The sequence below is a fragment of the Euleptes europaea genome, chromosome 11 (assembly GCF_029931775.1).
Source record: "Euleptes europaea isolate rEulEur1 chromosome 11, rEulEur1.hap1, whole genome shotgun sequence".
Classification (NCBI taxonomy): domain Eukaryota; kingdom Metazoa; phylum Chordata; class Lepidosauria; order Squamata; family Sphaerodactylidae; genus Euleptes; species Euleptes europaea.
In genome coordinates, this window is record NC_079322.1 from 13,146,038 (window position 1) to 13,161,827 (window position 15,790).

Sequence of the window (15,790 nt, forward strand, 5' to 3'; positions counted from 1 at the left end):
CCCACCGGACCTGATCCAAGATTGGGTGGATTTTTGCCGGTTTAGACAGATGGGCTTACCAAATAAGTTGTTGCCTTCTACCTCTCTCCAAGTCACAGGCTTGCGACCTCCCTACACTCAGGTCCCGATTCAAGATGATTCAGACTCTGAGGCCCCTCTGTCCCTCTCTTTGGAGGACTCTGAAGTCTGGTCTGAATTTTCCCCGGATGATGGGATGGAAAGCACCAGCATTGCTACACAGGGTGATGACTTCCGCCTCCATGCAGAACAAATGACCCACATGGCGCAGGCTCTAGATATAGATATATCTACTGGTAATAACAAGCCTAGAGACAAGATCTTAGGCAAACTGTACAACGATTCCTCTGCCTTTGTGGCCTTCCCAGTTCTGGAGGGACTTTTTATATAGCAGCATCTGTCTGGAAGAAACCAGCCTCCACTCCAGCCTCTACAAAGATACTAGAGAACCTATATAGAGTAAGAATTCAGGAACCTGATTATCTCCAATCTCATCTCCCCCTGTCATCAATCGTCGCGGGAGAGATGCAAGCGAAATAGCGTCAAGGGCAGCACTCCACTCCCACTGATAAGGAAAGCAGATGCATCAACTGCTTGGGCAGGAAAGTATACTCCTCATACTCGTTAGGATTCTGCATGGCAAACTACCAGACCATTATGGGGGGTACCACAAAAGGTCTCACCCCACATCCACCTCCTGCCGAATGAGGCGAGATCAGCCATAAACCTGATACAATCAGAAGGCGTCAAACTCTCCAAGCAGGAGATCTCAGCTGGCAAGAACGCTGCTGAAACAGCTGCCAGAATCATGGCATCAGCCATCGTGATCAGGAGACATGCGTGGCTACACTCCACAGCCTTGCCCATAGAAACTAGGGCGCAGGTGAAAGACCTTCCCTTCGAGGGCCCGACACTGTTCGCTGAAGGCACTACAGAGTTTCTAACCAACGTAAAGAAAGACCGCCAGACGGCCAAATCCCTGGGGGTCGCCCCAGGGGCTCAAGCGCCCAGGGAGAGATTCCAGCAATGCCACCAGCCCTTCTCTACATTCTTCAGGGCCCCTCGATACAACAGGCAATACCAGCCACAGTATCCTCAGAACAGATACCAGCCTCAGTTCCAGCACCAACAGGGCAGACGCAGAGGTCCGAATAGACCCAGACTAGCCCCCACCCAACAGAAGCATCACCAGCCACAACAGAAGTTCTGACTGTTCCAGCTCCCTTCCACTGAACCTCTCCCGTTGGGAGAGCGATTAAGCCAGTTTGCCCCTCAGTGGAGGGAGATATGTTCCGACTCATGGGTTATGAAGATTATCCAGCAAGGATACTTCCTAGAGTTTAAATGTTTGCCGGTTTGCTCCCACCCCTCCACAGCAAGGGATAACCCCTTCCCACAGTTCTCTGAACCCCTCCAACAGCTTCTTGCCAAGGGGGCAGTTCAGTTAGTTACATGAGATTTACCTTGTTATGGTTTTTATTCTAGAATTTTCATTGTAAAGAAAAAGGATGGGGGCTGTCGCCCCATCATTGACCTGAGAGATTTGAATAAACATCTGTTTGTTTCAAAATTTAGAATGATCTCTCTTCCCATGGTGATGGAGCTACTCTCACCTCACACCTGGTTCTGTGTGGTAGACCTCAAAGATGCGTATTTCCATATCGCAATACACCCCGATCACCACAAGTACCTGAGGTTTCGTTTCAGAAGCAAGACATATCAATACATTGTACTCCCCTTCGGGTTAGCCACAGCCCCCCGAGTTTTTACTAAGTGTATGGCAGTGGTCATAGCCCACCTGAGAACCAAGGGATGTTCTATTTTTCCCTACCTCGATGGTTGGCTCATTACAGCCCCTTCGAGACAGTTGCTACTTCCACAGGTACAACTCGTTGTCACTACCTGCTCCTCCCTGGGTTTGGTCATAAATTGGAAGAAATCAAAATTGACACCATCCCAGTGCGTTCAATTTATGGGAGCCACCATTGACTCGGTAAAGGGTAAGGCATTCCTTCCCCCCGAGAGGGTATACAGCATCAGGTCCTTAATTGCCTCTTTCCAGTCTTCCCACCGTCAACCAGCTGTCCTGATCCAGGGGCTGCTGGGCCATATGGTCTCGACAACAGCAGTCATACCCCAAGCCAGGCTACACATGAGGGACCTCCAGAATTGGTTCATTCGTAGTTTTAACCCTCTAGCGAACAGCCAACATCGTTGCATGTCCATCCCCAGACCTATTCTAAAGACCCTAGACTGGTGGAACCGCAGGGACAACCTTATGAAGGGTGTCCAGTTCGGCTACTGGAGGGCGGATCACACAGTGACCACTGATGCCTCCCTGACAGGTTGGGGAGCACACTGTGAGGGGAGAACTGCGCAAGGGGAATGGGACACTACCCTAGCCTCCTCACACATTAATTTTCTCAAACTACGAGCTGTGCGTTATGCCCTTATCTCGTTTTCAGATATCCTAAGGAACACCAACATAATGATCCAGTTGGACAATGTCGCTTCTGTTTTCTACCTAAACAAGCATGGCGGTACAAGGTCGCTCGCCCACTGCAGGGAAGCCCTGGGAATTTGGACCACTGCTGTGTCTCTGGGCATCTCCTTGCAGGCTATTCACATAGCTGGTGTGACAAACCTATTAGCAGACCACCTCAGCAGGGTGGTTCAGTCAAACCATGAGCGGTCTTTGCAGTACCGTTATCTAATCCCGATCTTCCACAGGTGGGGGGTACCCCACGTAGACCTGTTTGCAACAAGAAGCAACAGGAGGGCAAGAGAATTTTGCTCCAGAGCAGGGGTGGACAGACTGTCGAGAGGCGATGCGTTCCAAATTCTATGGCAGGGTTGCCTTTTGTACGCTTTTCCCCCCTTCCCACTACTTGCAAGGGTTCTGGCCAAGATGAGGGCAGAGGACACGACTTCCATCCTAGTGGCACCTTTCTGGCCCCACCAGATCTGGTTTGCAGAACTTATGAGGATGTCCCACAATCAGTACATAAAATTTCCAGTGGCTGCAGACCTCCTACGGTGGGGGGACACCTTCCACCACGAGGTGGACAAGCTGCACCTCACGGCCTGGTACATAACCCCATAACGTCTGTTTTCTCTGAGAGGGTGCTACAGGTTTTAGTGCACTCTAGAAAGCGTTCAACCAGATACTCTTACTCTAGGAAGTGGGACCGTTTCGATCGCTGGGCCAAGGACAGGGGCCTTTCCCCCTTTGTCTGTGACCTCCCCGTAATTCTAGACTATTTAGTCTCACTAGTCCAGTCAGGATTGTCTGTAGCATCAGCCAAGGTACACCTGGCAACCATTTCCGCTTTCTGTGGACAAATAGAAGGGTACTCGGTATTTGCACACCCTCTATCGAAGAGAGCCCTGAAGGACCTCCTAAACCTATTCCCTCCCCTGCCCATGCTGATTCCCCAATGGTCCCTATCCCTGGTTCTGTCACAACTTATGGGGCCCCCATTTGAACCTCTAGCCACATGTGGCCTGGATCTGCTGTCCATGAAGGTCACCTTCCTGATAGCAGTGACCTCAACAAGAAGGATAAGCGAGCTTGCCGCTCTGAGGATAGATTCCCTATTCCTAAGAATCTTCAATGAACGGGTGGTCTTTCATCCAAGTTTAAGTTTTTGCCCTAAGATTATCTCAAAGTTCCATTTGGCACAGGATATAGTCCTTCCCGTATTCTTTCAGTCACCCTCGTCCGACGCAGAAAAGAGACTGCACACATTTGATCTAAAAAGAGCAGTCCTTTATTATTTAGAAAGAACCAAGGGAGTTAGATCCACAAAGTCCTTCTTTATCTGTCATTTTGGCCCTAAGAAAGGCAGGGCAGCTTCATCTCAGTCCATCTCAAGATGGGTAGTAGCGACCATCCTAAGGGCTTATGAGGTTAGTGGTACTCCATGTCCGTTGGGCGTGAGGGCTCACTCTACCAGAGCCCAGGGTTCTTCCGCAGTTTTCTTCAGGAAGGTTCCCCTACAGGACATCTGCCGAGCAGTGACGTGGTCGTCTGGGGAAACCTTCGTCAAGCATTATGCCATCGACCTGCAGACCAGAAGGGACACAGAAGTTGGAAAGGCAGTTCTACATTCAATGTTCCAGTAAGATCGCACCCCGCCACCTGGCCAGGTGAATAGCCTGCTAAGATCCCAATGTGGGGCTGCACCGGGACCGAAGATGAAAACAGAGTTGCACTTACCTGTAACTGCTGTTCATCGAGGGACCTGGTGCAGACACACATTCCCTCCCTCCTACCCAGCTGTTGGCTCTCTTACTGTACTATGACTCTGAGCTAACGGCGGCAGGTGGAACTGGAGGGGGGGAGCGTGCCTCCAGATATCACGTGACAGTCAGGGCGGGAAGCCGTCCCGTGCGTCCTGGGAGGCGCGCCCCCTGTAGGCTATAACCTTAAAATCTTTCCGGTGGTAGGCCTGCGCGCAGGCGCAGTCCCAATGTGTGTCTGCACCGGGTCCCTCGATGAACAGCAGTTACAGGTAAGTGCAACTGTTTTCCACTGCATCTCTCCAATTTACCTCCATCAAATGTGCATTTTTAATCACATGAACGCATGAAGCTGCCTTATACTCAATCAGATCCGGGGTCCATCAAAGACAGTACTGTCTACTTTGACTGGCAGCGGCTCTCCAGGGTCTCAAGACAGAGTCTTTCACATCACCTGTAACCTGATCCTTACTGGAGATGCCAGGGATTGAACCTGGGACCTTCTTCATGCCAAGCACATGCTCTGCCACTGAGCCACAGCCTCTAAGAGGGAGAAGCAAGTGAGGCAAGAAGCCCTAAAAGACTCAGCATACCAATATGGGCTTCTCCATGCTCACTGTCAACCCAATATTGTGTCAGATGGTGTGTGGGGGATTTTGCCGTCATGATCAAAGTAAAATCTGTACGAAACCATCCACACCTCTCTAATCCATCTTTCTTTCGTTTCCTAAAGCAGCATGCAATGTTTGGTACCTGAATTCTGTGGAAATGGAGTCCCTCACAGGTTACCAAGCAGTGCAGAAGGCCTTGAGTTTGACGCTGGTACAAGAGCCCCCTCCCATCTCGACTGTGGTCCATTTCAAAGTGTCTGCGCAGGGCATCACGCTGACGGACAATCAGAGGAAGTGAGTGTGGGAAGTGGGATCTGCAGGACTTCCTTGTCTATGGGGGGAGCCATTCCATACATTACAGCACCAAACTTGTTTGTAATAAGGGTATAGTCATCAGGGAACTACAGCTGGCCATGGCTCCTAATGAGCGTGGTGGTGTGATAACACAGACCTTTGCACTTTATTACACTTGTGAGTGTACACATTTTTTAAAGAATTAAGTACCCAAAGGTCAAGAAAAAATCAACATCCAAGGCCAAAGGTTATACACAGTAAAGGTTATATCAATACAAAATATGTATATATTTATTCCAGGCTACAATCAATAACTGTTATTGATTACTGAGTAACGTATATAAGGCCCTGCAATAGCCTACCAAACCAACATGTTCATGCAAATATACAACACAAATCGGCATAAACTCCCAGAACTAGACTTTGACCAAACGTGTTTCGGCCAAATGGCCTTTTTCAGTGGTCAAAACAATCACAGTTCCAGATGAAAAATGTACATGAGTTTCTAAAAATCTTTATGACTGTAGGTATGTTATGTTCTGAAAAAATAAATAAAAAGATATGAAAATATAAAAAATATTAATTAAACACTTATCCTGTAAACATCAATTATAGAAAAAGAAACTAGCCAATTAAGGCTCCATACTAACTGCAGGATGACAATATATATACCTGCTAGCTATATATATATTCAGTTGTTTTTAGGGAACAAAACCCAAATCTTGTTCTCCTCCTCCTCCCCTGACAATCCTTGGAGGCTTTCTTCTTTTCCTTCTTCCTTCCCCCCAAAAAAAAATTCATCAGCTTTTTCTGAGTCACATGAAGGTCATTTAAAAGTTGTTACCTATCTGCCCTCCAAGGCTCCGACACAAGGAATATCGTTCCCCCCTCACTAGTGTTTGCACTGCTACTGCTCAGTTTCTGCCAACAGGCCTTTGGAGCCTGAGACCTCTAGTAACTCCAGGCATAAATGGTGTTTAGTATTTCTCAACACTTTTGTGTGTGTGCGTGTGCTCTCTCATCTTCCCCAGGCTCTTCTTCAGAAGACACTATCCAGTCAACACGGTGATTTTCTGCGCTTTGGATCCACAGGACAGGAAGTAAGGATGATGGGTGCTTATTCTAATTCAATGTTTACAGAGAGCCAGCATGGTGTAGTGGTTAAGAGCAGTGGTTTGGAGCGGTGGACTCTGATCTGGAGAACCAAGTTTGATTCCCCACTCCTCCACATGAGCAGCGGAGGCTAATCTGGTGAACTGGATTTGTTTCCCCACTCCTACACCTGAAACCAGCTGGGTGACTTTGGGCTAGTCACAGTTCTCTTAGAGCTCTCTCAGCCTACCTACCTCACAGTGTATCTGATGTGGGGAGAGTAAGGGAAGGAGATTGTAAGCCAGTTTGATACTTCCTGAAGTGGGAGAGAAAGTCGGCATATAAAAACCAACTCTTCTCCTTTGTCCCAAGACGGCAAAAAAAGTAATAAAAATATTTCTCTCTTCTTTCCTGCCTCCCCTTCTCCAATTCTTCTGTTTGTCTCCTCTTTATGCAACCAGGTGGATGAAGGATGGTCCTTCCGCAAAGTAAGTAGATTTTGGGTTTTACTGTGTGTATGGATGTGTGGCTCATGTAACATGACCACTTTTATATTGTTGGAAATTATGGTTCTAAGCTATATAGTGTATATTGCATCTAACCGTGCCCTCACCTGGATAGCCAAGCCTAGCCCAATCTCTTCTGATCTCGGAAGCTAAGGTGGGTTGGCCCTGGTGGGTACCCGGATGGGAAGACCCCCAAGCAAGTCCAGGGGCGCTATGAAGACAGTCAATGGAGGACCACCCCGGAACATCTCTTGCTTTGAAAACCCCATAAAGAGTTACTATAATTCCAGCTTAGAGACTGGGTATTTAAAGCTGATGCACTGATCAATCAATCATTAATTTTAAAATCCAAAGCAGCACCGTGGTACAAATCAATTTAAAATGACCACTCTAGAACTCCTTATTTAACCAACATCGCAAATTACAATCTTGGAGCGTCCTTCACATCATTACAGTTCCAAACTATGCCAACTGCTTTACTGGCAGGTTGCTACTCTCGAACACCAAGGAATCAATATGTCTGTATTTGTGGATCCTCCACTCTGGAGGACCTGCCTAATTGTATCCTATTCCCCCCCACCCTTCCTTTATCCCTTAGAAGCTCTTTGATCCATTGATCTTGAGCAGCATAGTTTTAACTATTATTTAAGGGATATAAGGACTGAAATAAATTTTGCCACTGCCAGTGTAGCCTTGGGATCTTAGTCACTTAATAAAAAAGGCATTATATCAGACACAGAGGCGTTAGATTTGTCTGTTAAAAGAGGAGAGATACATCATAATCTAAGATCCTCGTAGAAACGACATTCCAAGAGAGCATGAGCTAGTGAGTCGATGGAACCAGAAGAGTACGGACAAGTCCTTTCCGAGTATGGTAGGGTCATCAGTTGAAGCTGGAGGGTGAGAGATTCAAAACAGATAAAAGGAAGTATTTCTTCACACAACACATAGTTAAATTGTGGAACTCTCTGCCCCAGGATGTGTGATGGCTGCCAGCTTGGAAGGCTTTACGAGGGGAGTGCACATGTTCATAGAGGATAGGGCTATCCATGGCTACTAGTCAAAGTGAAGATTAATCATGATGCATCCCTATTCTCTCCAGGATCAGAGGAGCAGCCCTATTATCTTAGGGGCTGTGGAACACCAGCAGGATAATGCCGCGGTTGTCTTGTTTGTGGGCTTCCTAGAGGCACCTGGTTGGCCACTGTGTGAACAGACTGCTGGACTTGATGGGTCTTGGTCTGATCCAGCAGGGCCTTTCTTAGGTTCTTATGATGAGCAGTAGCCAAATTGCCTGTCGGAGATCCTGCCTTCTCATTGAGGTTCCCCTGATAAGCCATCCAGGAAACCCCAGTGTCCCAGAACACCCAGGCCATATTTTACGGCCTCCAAAGCCATCCAGTTACAGGTTCTCCAGTCTGGCGTGTCAGTGTCCTCTAACCCACTCCTCTCACTTTGTGCTTTCCACAGGGTCTTTGGGTTTGTTGCGAGGAAACAAGGCAGCGGCACAGACAATGTCTGCCACCTCTTTGCAGAGCATGACCCCGAGCAGCCCGCCAGCGCCATTGTAAACTTTGTATCAAAGGTCATGATCGGTTCCCAGAAGAAGAACTAAAACTTCTTTCATGAACTTGCAGGAAAGTGGCTGGGATGAGGTCCGTCTCCGCCCCTCGCTGTTTCCTAGAAGGCGAGGAGAACATTTGTCTGCATAGCAATACAAGAGCGCCCCCCGCTCTTTGATATATAACCGGATCATTTTAAACATTTGGTGGAGAAGGGAGCTGAAAGCCATTGAGAGTCCTGAAGCCCATTTTGGAACCAGCTGTGGAATAGAAGGGGAGCAGTTTTCAGTCCTCAGTTGTTGTTGTTTTTTCATTTGTGGGGAGTGGGAGCATGGGATGAGTTGGTGGAGAAGGCGTTCTCCCATTCAGCAAGGCAGGTCGTTGAGGTGTGCAGATCTTACCAGAAGAATTCGTATGTTCGGAGGGCAGAGCTACCCATTGCAAAGCAATTGTAGAGCTCCTTAACTATACTCCAGAGGGACAGCTGGAGAGAGGAGCAGAGATCTGAACCCCCTCCCCCTGAAAATGCCCTGTCTATATTGCTTTAAATATTTTCTTTCCGCATAAACCAGAAGTAAGCCCAGCTGGTGGTTAAACATCCCTGGGAGTGCGTTTGTAGCAGAGAATCAATGCGTACTGGTGTGTTCATACTGAGCGTCCTTCCCTTCCCACCACTACTACTCACTTGCAAGCGCCTGCCTTCGTGTTCGCATTTTCTTGGCAAACGTGGGCCTGGGGGCACACCCCAGCTGGGATAACGGAGTTCTGCTGCTAGATACTTGTAGTTGTGCTGATGGTAGCCATAGTCGCTTCAAGCTCTTCCCTTTGTTTTTATAACAGTGGTGGAAGTCAAGCTTAAAAGGGAATGAGGTATGTTTAGAGGGGATTGGTGTAGGTGTGTTTGGGAAGGTGCAGCGAGAGGGAGAGATAGAGAGAAAGGCAAGTTTGAGGAGATTTGCCTAGTGCATGTAGCATAAGGAAGAATTCGTACTTGTTTGAGGGTGAAATACGAGAGGGGTTGGTTAAAAGACAAAACGTGATACAGGGGGGAAACATTTGGTGTGTTATTTTTATGTTGCTTTTTTATATGAAGAATTAAGCAGGGAAAGTCATGTTGTTTTGCTGACTGCAGGATAAATATAAGGGAAAAGCACATCAGAGATAGGTTTTGTATAATTTATAATATATATTATTTTTTATTATTTTTTGCTTTTGCCAGATTATTTATAGTGTAAAACGGATCTTGGTCTGTTGTGTGGATGTTCTGATTCCGAGCATGTTGTTCAGCTTTGTTAACCTAGAAGGATTCTTTCTAAGCTCAGCTTAGATGCTCGCCATTCGTTTTGCTCAGACTCATGCAGAAGAGCCGTGTGTTGTTCTCTGCCATCGTGTCGGCCATCTTGCTGGGGCTTTGCATTAAAAATAGGGTTTCATATTCTTGCTGTAAAAAAAAAAAGAAGGGTCTCGCTTCCTTTTACAATGAATGCTTTCATATCTAGGGTTCCCAGCTCTGGGTTGGGAAATACCTGGAGATTTGGGGGGTGTAGCCTGGGGAGGGCAGGATTTGGGGGGAGGGGCCTCAGCAGGGTATAATACCATAGACTTCACCCTCCAAAGCAGCCATTTTCTCCACTGGAACTGATCTTGGTCATCTGGAGATCAACAGTAATAGTGGGGAGATTACCAGGTGCCACCTGGAGGTTGGCAACCCTGTTCATATTGAAAACTACACTATTATTTTGAAGTACAGTTTATATGAATGGGTTTTAGGCTAATTTTATTATTATTTTTTTAAAAAAACCTCAAGTAAATTTTTTTTTTAAAGTCCCGAGGGGGGAAATTGTATTTTTGATGCACTTAATTGCATATTTTGAGAATTGTTATGCCCTAATTTGACAATCTGACACATTTCATGTGGCCAAATATTCCAGTGCAGAGTATTATTTTATGCTTATCGAGGCTTTGTAATTTTGTCGAAGGCTTTCACGGTCAGAGTTCATTGGTTCTTGTAGGTTATCCGGGCTGTGTAACCGTGGTCTTGGAATTTTCTTTCCTGACGTTTCGCCAGCAACTGTGGCAGGCATCTTCAGAGTAGTAACACTGAAGGAGACACTGTCCTTCAGTGTTACTACTCTGAAGATGCCTGCCACAGTTGCTGGCGAAACGTCAGGAAAGAAAATTCCAAGACCACGGTTACACAGCCCGGATAACCTACAAGAACCTTTGTAATTTTGTTCTGAGATTGGCTTTTTGTGTTATTTGGGAATCATTCTTGGGGCGCCTTCATACCCAGACCTAGCCGACTGGGGAACCACTACCCCACAGTATCATTCCACACTACAAGTGACCACATCTGAATGGGCCACCATAGAGGTGTTACTGATTGGTTGGGTTTTCCCATTCAGTCAGCCTCCCTAGCCACTCTGTGTCTGTCGGAGAGAATGGCGAAAATTTTGGAGTCAAAGTAAAGGAACAGTTAGACCACAACAGCCATGTTTCCTTTGGTGCTACAGAACAGGCTCAAATCCAGAACCAGGGTAAAAGAAAAATAAATGCACATTGACTCTGTTAGCTCCAGACAAGCATATCAAAGGGCCTGATGAGGCTCATGTGGTTTCTGTACATGTGATTGTATCTACCATTGGGCTTTTGTGATAATGGGATGCGTAACTGGAAATGTTGCAAGTCGGTCCATGTTCAGAATGGATTGGGGGTGCCGGACTCCACAGTGCGAATGATTGGCTGCTTCTACTGCTGCACCAATTGCGCATTTCAAAGATTGGATGTGAACACAGCGATGGATATCGTGGATCTGTACCGCTAGCAGAGTCACTCTTCTCTGGCAGAAGGGCCCTTCCCCTGGGATGCATCTTGCGACAGAGGAAATCTCCTTCCGCCAGAGGAACGGTTTCATGGGGCCCAATTCGTTCTCACCCAGTTTGTAATCTTAACACAATTTGAAATAGCTTTGTTTTAGGCAGAAATGGGGAAAGCCTCCTGAGCAAGTCCTTGGGCCAGACGTTATACGATGGCGATTTTTGTCCATAGCTTGAACCTCAGAAGCAAAGCAGCCATTGAAGCAACCAAGACAAACAAGGGCCTATTTGTGGTACCTTTTATCCTCCCTGTTGTCTAAAATGTTCACCATATGAACCAGTTCTGTAAAATTAAGTCCTTGCTGGCAGTTCGTGGGATTAGGCTCAGTGGTTAAGAACGGTGGACTCTAAACTGGAGAACCAGATTTGATACCCCACTCCTCCACTTGAGCGGTGAACTCTAATCTGGAGAACCGCATTTGATTCCGCGCTCCTCCACATGAGTGGCAGACTCTAATCTGCAGAACCAGATTAGATTCCACACTCTTCCACATGCAGCTTGCTGGGTGACCTTGGGCTAGTCACAGTTCTCTCAGAACTCTCTCAGCCTCACCTACCTCCCAAGGAGTCTGTGGTGGGAGGAGAAACAAAGGCGATTGTAAGCCGCTTTGAGAGTCCTTTCGATAGAGTAAAGTAGGGTATAAAAGCCAACTCTTCTTCATAGTGGGGAACCTGATTTCGGTCTCCGTTTCACTTCATCTGCAAGGTGGATACTGATTGGGATCAAGTTTGGGGTTTTAGACCATATTGAAGGTCACCCCTTACACTGGGGAGTAATTGATCACTTTTGCTGTCTGGAGGTCATATTTTGCCTTCGTGATGGCCAGTGAAATAACTCTTTTAGGGACACAATGAAACCAGCACTGGGTGGGGGGGCCACCCAACACAGAAACCTCGTTGAGAAATGGATGGAAAATAGTAACTGAGGGAACCTCTCTAACCTGCATGGCACCACAATCTCGGTTTTTGTGTATGAAAAATGCATGAAATGAAGCACATAGCACAAGACACACATTCTTATGACTTTGGGGTTGCGGGAACTATAGTTGTGCATTGAGCACTTTTCTTTCCCAGGATTTTGACAATTGAGTCTCACAGGTAATGCCAGCAAGTTGCCACTTGTATTTAGCCAAGCTCCTATTAACCTCCTTGTTCAATGTACTACTGTATTGCTGCAGTGAGAGGCTATGAGCCATGGGTGCCTTCTATTGGGCATAGCTGTTGGGTGGTTTCCCGTTTATTTTAGTGAAGCCATTTGCAAGCTGTGCCCTCTGGATTGGACTGCATGTTTTTAGGATGACATGGTTCCTGTTTATTCAACAGTATCATTTTTTTAAAGGTTTCTTATCTGCCTTATATATTAGCTTTTTTTTTGCCTTTCTTCAAAACATGTATAAAAAAGTATCCATTATGTAAATGTATGTTCTATAAATTCCATGTATAGTCATTTATCTCTGCTTTTTGAAATATCACCTCTATTCAGATTCTAATAAAAATTAAGAATTTTATAAATCTAATTCTGCAAACTGGTACTTGGCATCTGCTTTTAGCTGGAAGGGTTAATTTTAGCCTTAATGGGCATTGAAGCACTGAGGAAGCGGATCGGGGAAAATGCTTCTGTTCTAATGCTGGACTTCATTGCAGACTCCAAGAATGTTCACAAACATTTCCGTGACGACATCACTAGGGCTACTATTTCTTAAATGCTTGCTCACGTCTGAAACGTAGGCTTAGTTGCTCTGATGTTGGTTGCAGTTTATGTGCTCCTAATCGTTACTGCTATGGAGTGAAGGTGTAAGAGCCCAGAAACGGGTATGCTAGCGATGGAAGAAGTGCTGAAAAGTAGGCCAGAGCAATCTTTCCTTTGATGAAAGGCCAAGCAGTTTCTTTGGCATTTTAGTTTAAAGGGGAAAAGGCCTGAAGAGAGAGAGGAGCATATAAAGTCACGGTTGGGGTGGAGAAAGAGGGCAGAGAGAACTTCCCCATAATATTGGCATTCAGGGACACCCAATGAAATTGGTGAGCAGTAGATTCAGGACAGACAAAAGGTGCTTCTTTACTTAATGAGTTGTTAAATTGTTGGATTCTCTATGGGTTGACATAGTAACAGCACAGACAGATAAATAAGGAAGTCCTTCAATGGACACATGGACAAACAAAAATTTAGGGATGTCAGTTTTAACCTTGTTTATAAAATCTTTTATAAACCCCCTCTTTTTTACACTAGCAGTTAGGGTTGCCAACCTCCAGGTAGTAGCTGGAGATCTCCAGCTATTACAACTGATTTCTAGCCAGTAGAGATCATTTCCCCTGGAGAAAATGGCCACTTTGGCAATTGGATTCTATGGCATTGAAGCCCCTCCCCAAACCCCACCCTCCTCCAAAACCTGCCACCGGTGGCGAAGAGGGACCAGGCAATCCTACTAGCAGTCTATATGTTTAGTAAAATAATTATTAGATACATCTTTTCAGTAATACTGAAAAAATACTAATACATAAAAATACGAATACTAATATGTAAATAAAAAATTTAAGAATGTACACACATGAATATGCTTTCTACAGAGCTAGCCCTGTTACTATTATCTTCTCTGACTGGGAAGTGCTTTCCAGAAGTCTCTCACATCACCCGTTACCAGACCCTTTCAACAGGAGGCTACCATAGAGTAGTTGCGCAATGACTCTGGCATTATAGACCTTGAGAGCAGCAGGAATATATTGATCCCCTCTATTGAACCCCCCCCCCCGAATAATTGCTAAGGAACTGAGTTCTGATTTAGCTGCAAGTTGAAAGTGAGTTTTCCAGGATGCGTTATGATGAAAATAAATACCTAAATATTTAAAGTATTTAACCTGTTCAAGTGAGTTGCCACCAATTACCCATTTAAGTGGTTTCCAAGACTTTGAAAATAGCAGGACCTTAGATTTTACATAATTCCACACCAGACCATTTACAGTACAGTACTCATGACATAGATTTAGTAATCTCTTTAGACCAACCCTTGAACACGACAGTAGCACTGCACCGTCAGCGTAAAGTAACAGGGGAATATGTTGGGAGCTGAGTTTGGGACCGTGGCCATCAACCTCTCTTAACGCAGTAGCGAGGTCGTTTAGGAAGAGGTTGAAAAGAGTCGGGGCCAGAATGCAGCCCTGCTTAACTCCTTTATTGATGTAAATTTTAGGGGATAGCTTGCCCAGCTGCATACACTTGACCTGACAGCTTGTATCAGTATACAAACTTCTGATTAGGAGTACTAATCTTTTGTCGATGTTCATGCTCATTAGCTTACCCCATAAAAGGTTTCTTGGAATGGAATCAAATGCTCTCTTCAGGTCCAAAAAGGCTGACTATACTTGGTGTTGGTTTTCCTGGAGTACTTGTTAACTAGATGTGCAAGTACAATGCAATGGTCTAAAGTGGATTTCCCCTGGCAGAAACCCACTTGTTCGGGCCTAGAATCCTATATTCTGTCATCCAGGCTAAGAGTTTATTCAAAAGATGTTTGGTGTAGAGTTTCCCTACAATCGAGAGGAGACTGATGGGTCTAAAATTAGCTGGAATTGTATAGTCTCCCTTTTTATGTATAGGCACCAGTATCGCTTTGGTCCATGCCTCTGGGATAGTGCCAGTTCTGTCCACCCAGGTAAACAATTGAGCCAATACAGGGGCCCACCAGTTGGGGTCTGCTTTAAGTACTCCAGGGCATTCTGGCCGGGGGCTTTCCTCAGTTTAATACGTTGAATTAACTCAATTATTTCTTCTGGGGAAACAGGCGGCCATTCTGGTGACTCAGCTAGAAGGGGGGGGGGTAGCAGCTCATTCCCACCTGGTCAGTCCTCATGGAATACTTCTGCAAAGTACTGGTACCAATTGCTAGGTGAGATGTTCGACATCTTCGGGCCTCTGGGATTAAGTGCCCCAGAAAGCAGGCACATAGCTGCCACCCTGGTTGGAGGAGGAGGCAAGGCAGAGGGCAGAGAGAGGCGGCAGCAGCCGCCGCCGTGCGGTTAAGTCCCTCTCATGCGTTCAGTTTTTTGATCGCGTTTCAGAAAATTGTGAGACATGAGAGGGACAAACCAAGGACTCTGTAGCCATGTGTTAATGGCCACTGTATGTATGTAATCTTTTTGTTTATTGGGGGGGGGCTTTTTGTGGGCCCTGGTTCAGCTGCACCATTTGCAGTTTTGCACCATACGGTCCACAGTAAATCCAGCAATGGAAAATTTCCATGGTGCCCCCCTTCCCTTGATGCCCTCGGCATGTGCTTATTTTGCTTAATGGTTAATCCAGCCCTGAGGACGGTGTTCATTATACTAGGGCTGTTGGAAAAAAAAATTCGGTATAGTTCGGATTCGGCCAAATTCAGCCTGTCTGGATTCGGGATATGCTGAATTCCGAACTCCCCCACTTCGGGTCTGTGCAATTCGGCGCAAATTCAAAGTTCGGGAAAAAAATTCGGCCGAATAAAGCCATTAAAAACACAATCGCGCCTTTCCGTGGCTCCAGGGGGGGCATTTTTGGGGATAGAGGTCCCAAACTTTCAGCGGAGCTTCAAAGGACCCTTCTTGCAAGACCCCCCAAGTTT

General features: G+C 46.1%; 1 protein-coding gene across 1 annotated transcript in view; it reads left to right on the forward strand.

Moving 5' to 3' along the window:
- The window catches only part of TNS3 (tensin 3), a 392,082-nt gene extending 383,687 nt beyond the window's left edge, over window positions 1-8,395 (forward strand). The window contains exons 31-34 of the mRNA XM_056856991.1: window positions 4,997-5,165; window positions 6,197-6,265; window positions 6,719-6,745; window positions 8,234-8,395. Of these exons, the coding sequence (XP_056712969.1) occupies window positions 4,997-5,165; window positions 6,197-6,265; window positions 6,719-6,745; window positions 8,234-8,378 (410 nt within the window). The 3' untranslated portion in view covers window positions 8,379-8,395. The remainder of the gene's footprint in view (window positions 1-4,996; window positions 5,166-6,196; window positions 6,266-6,718; window positions 6,746-8,233) is intronic.
- Window positions 8,396-15,790: the final 7,395 nt, after the last annotated feature.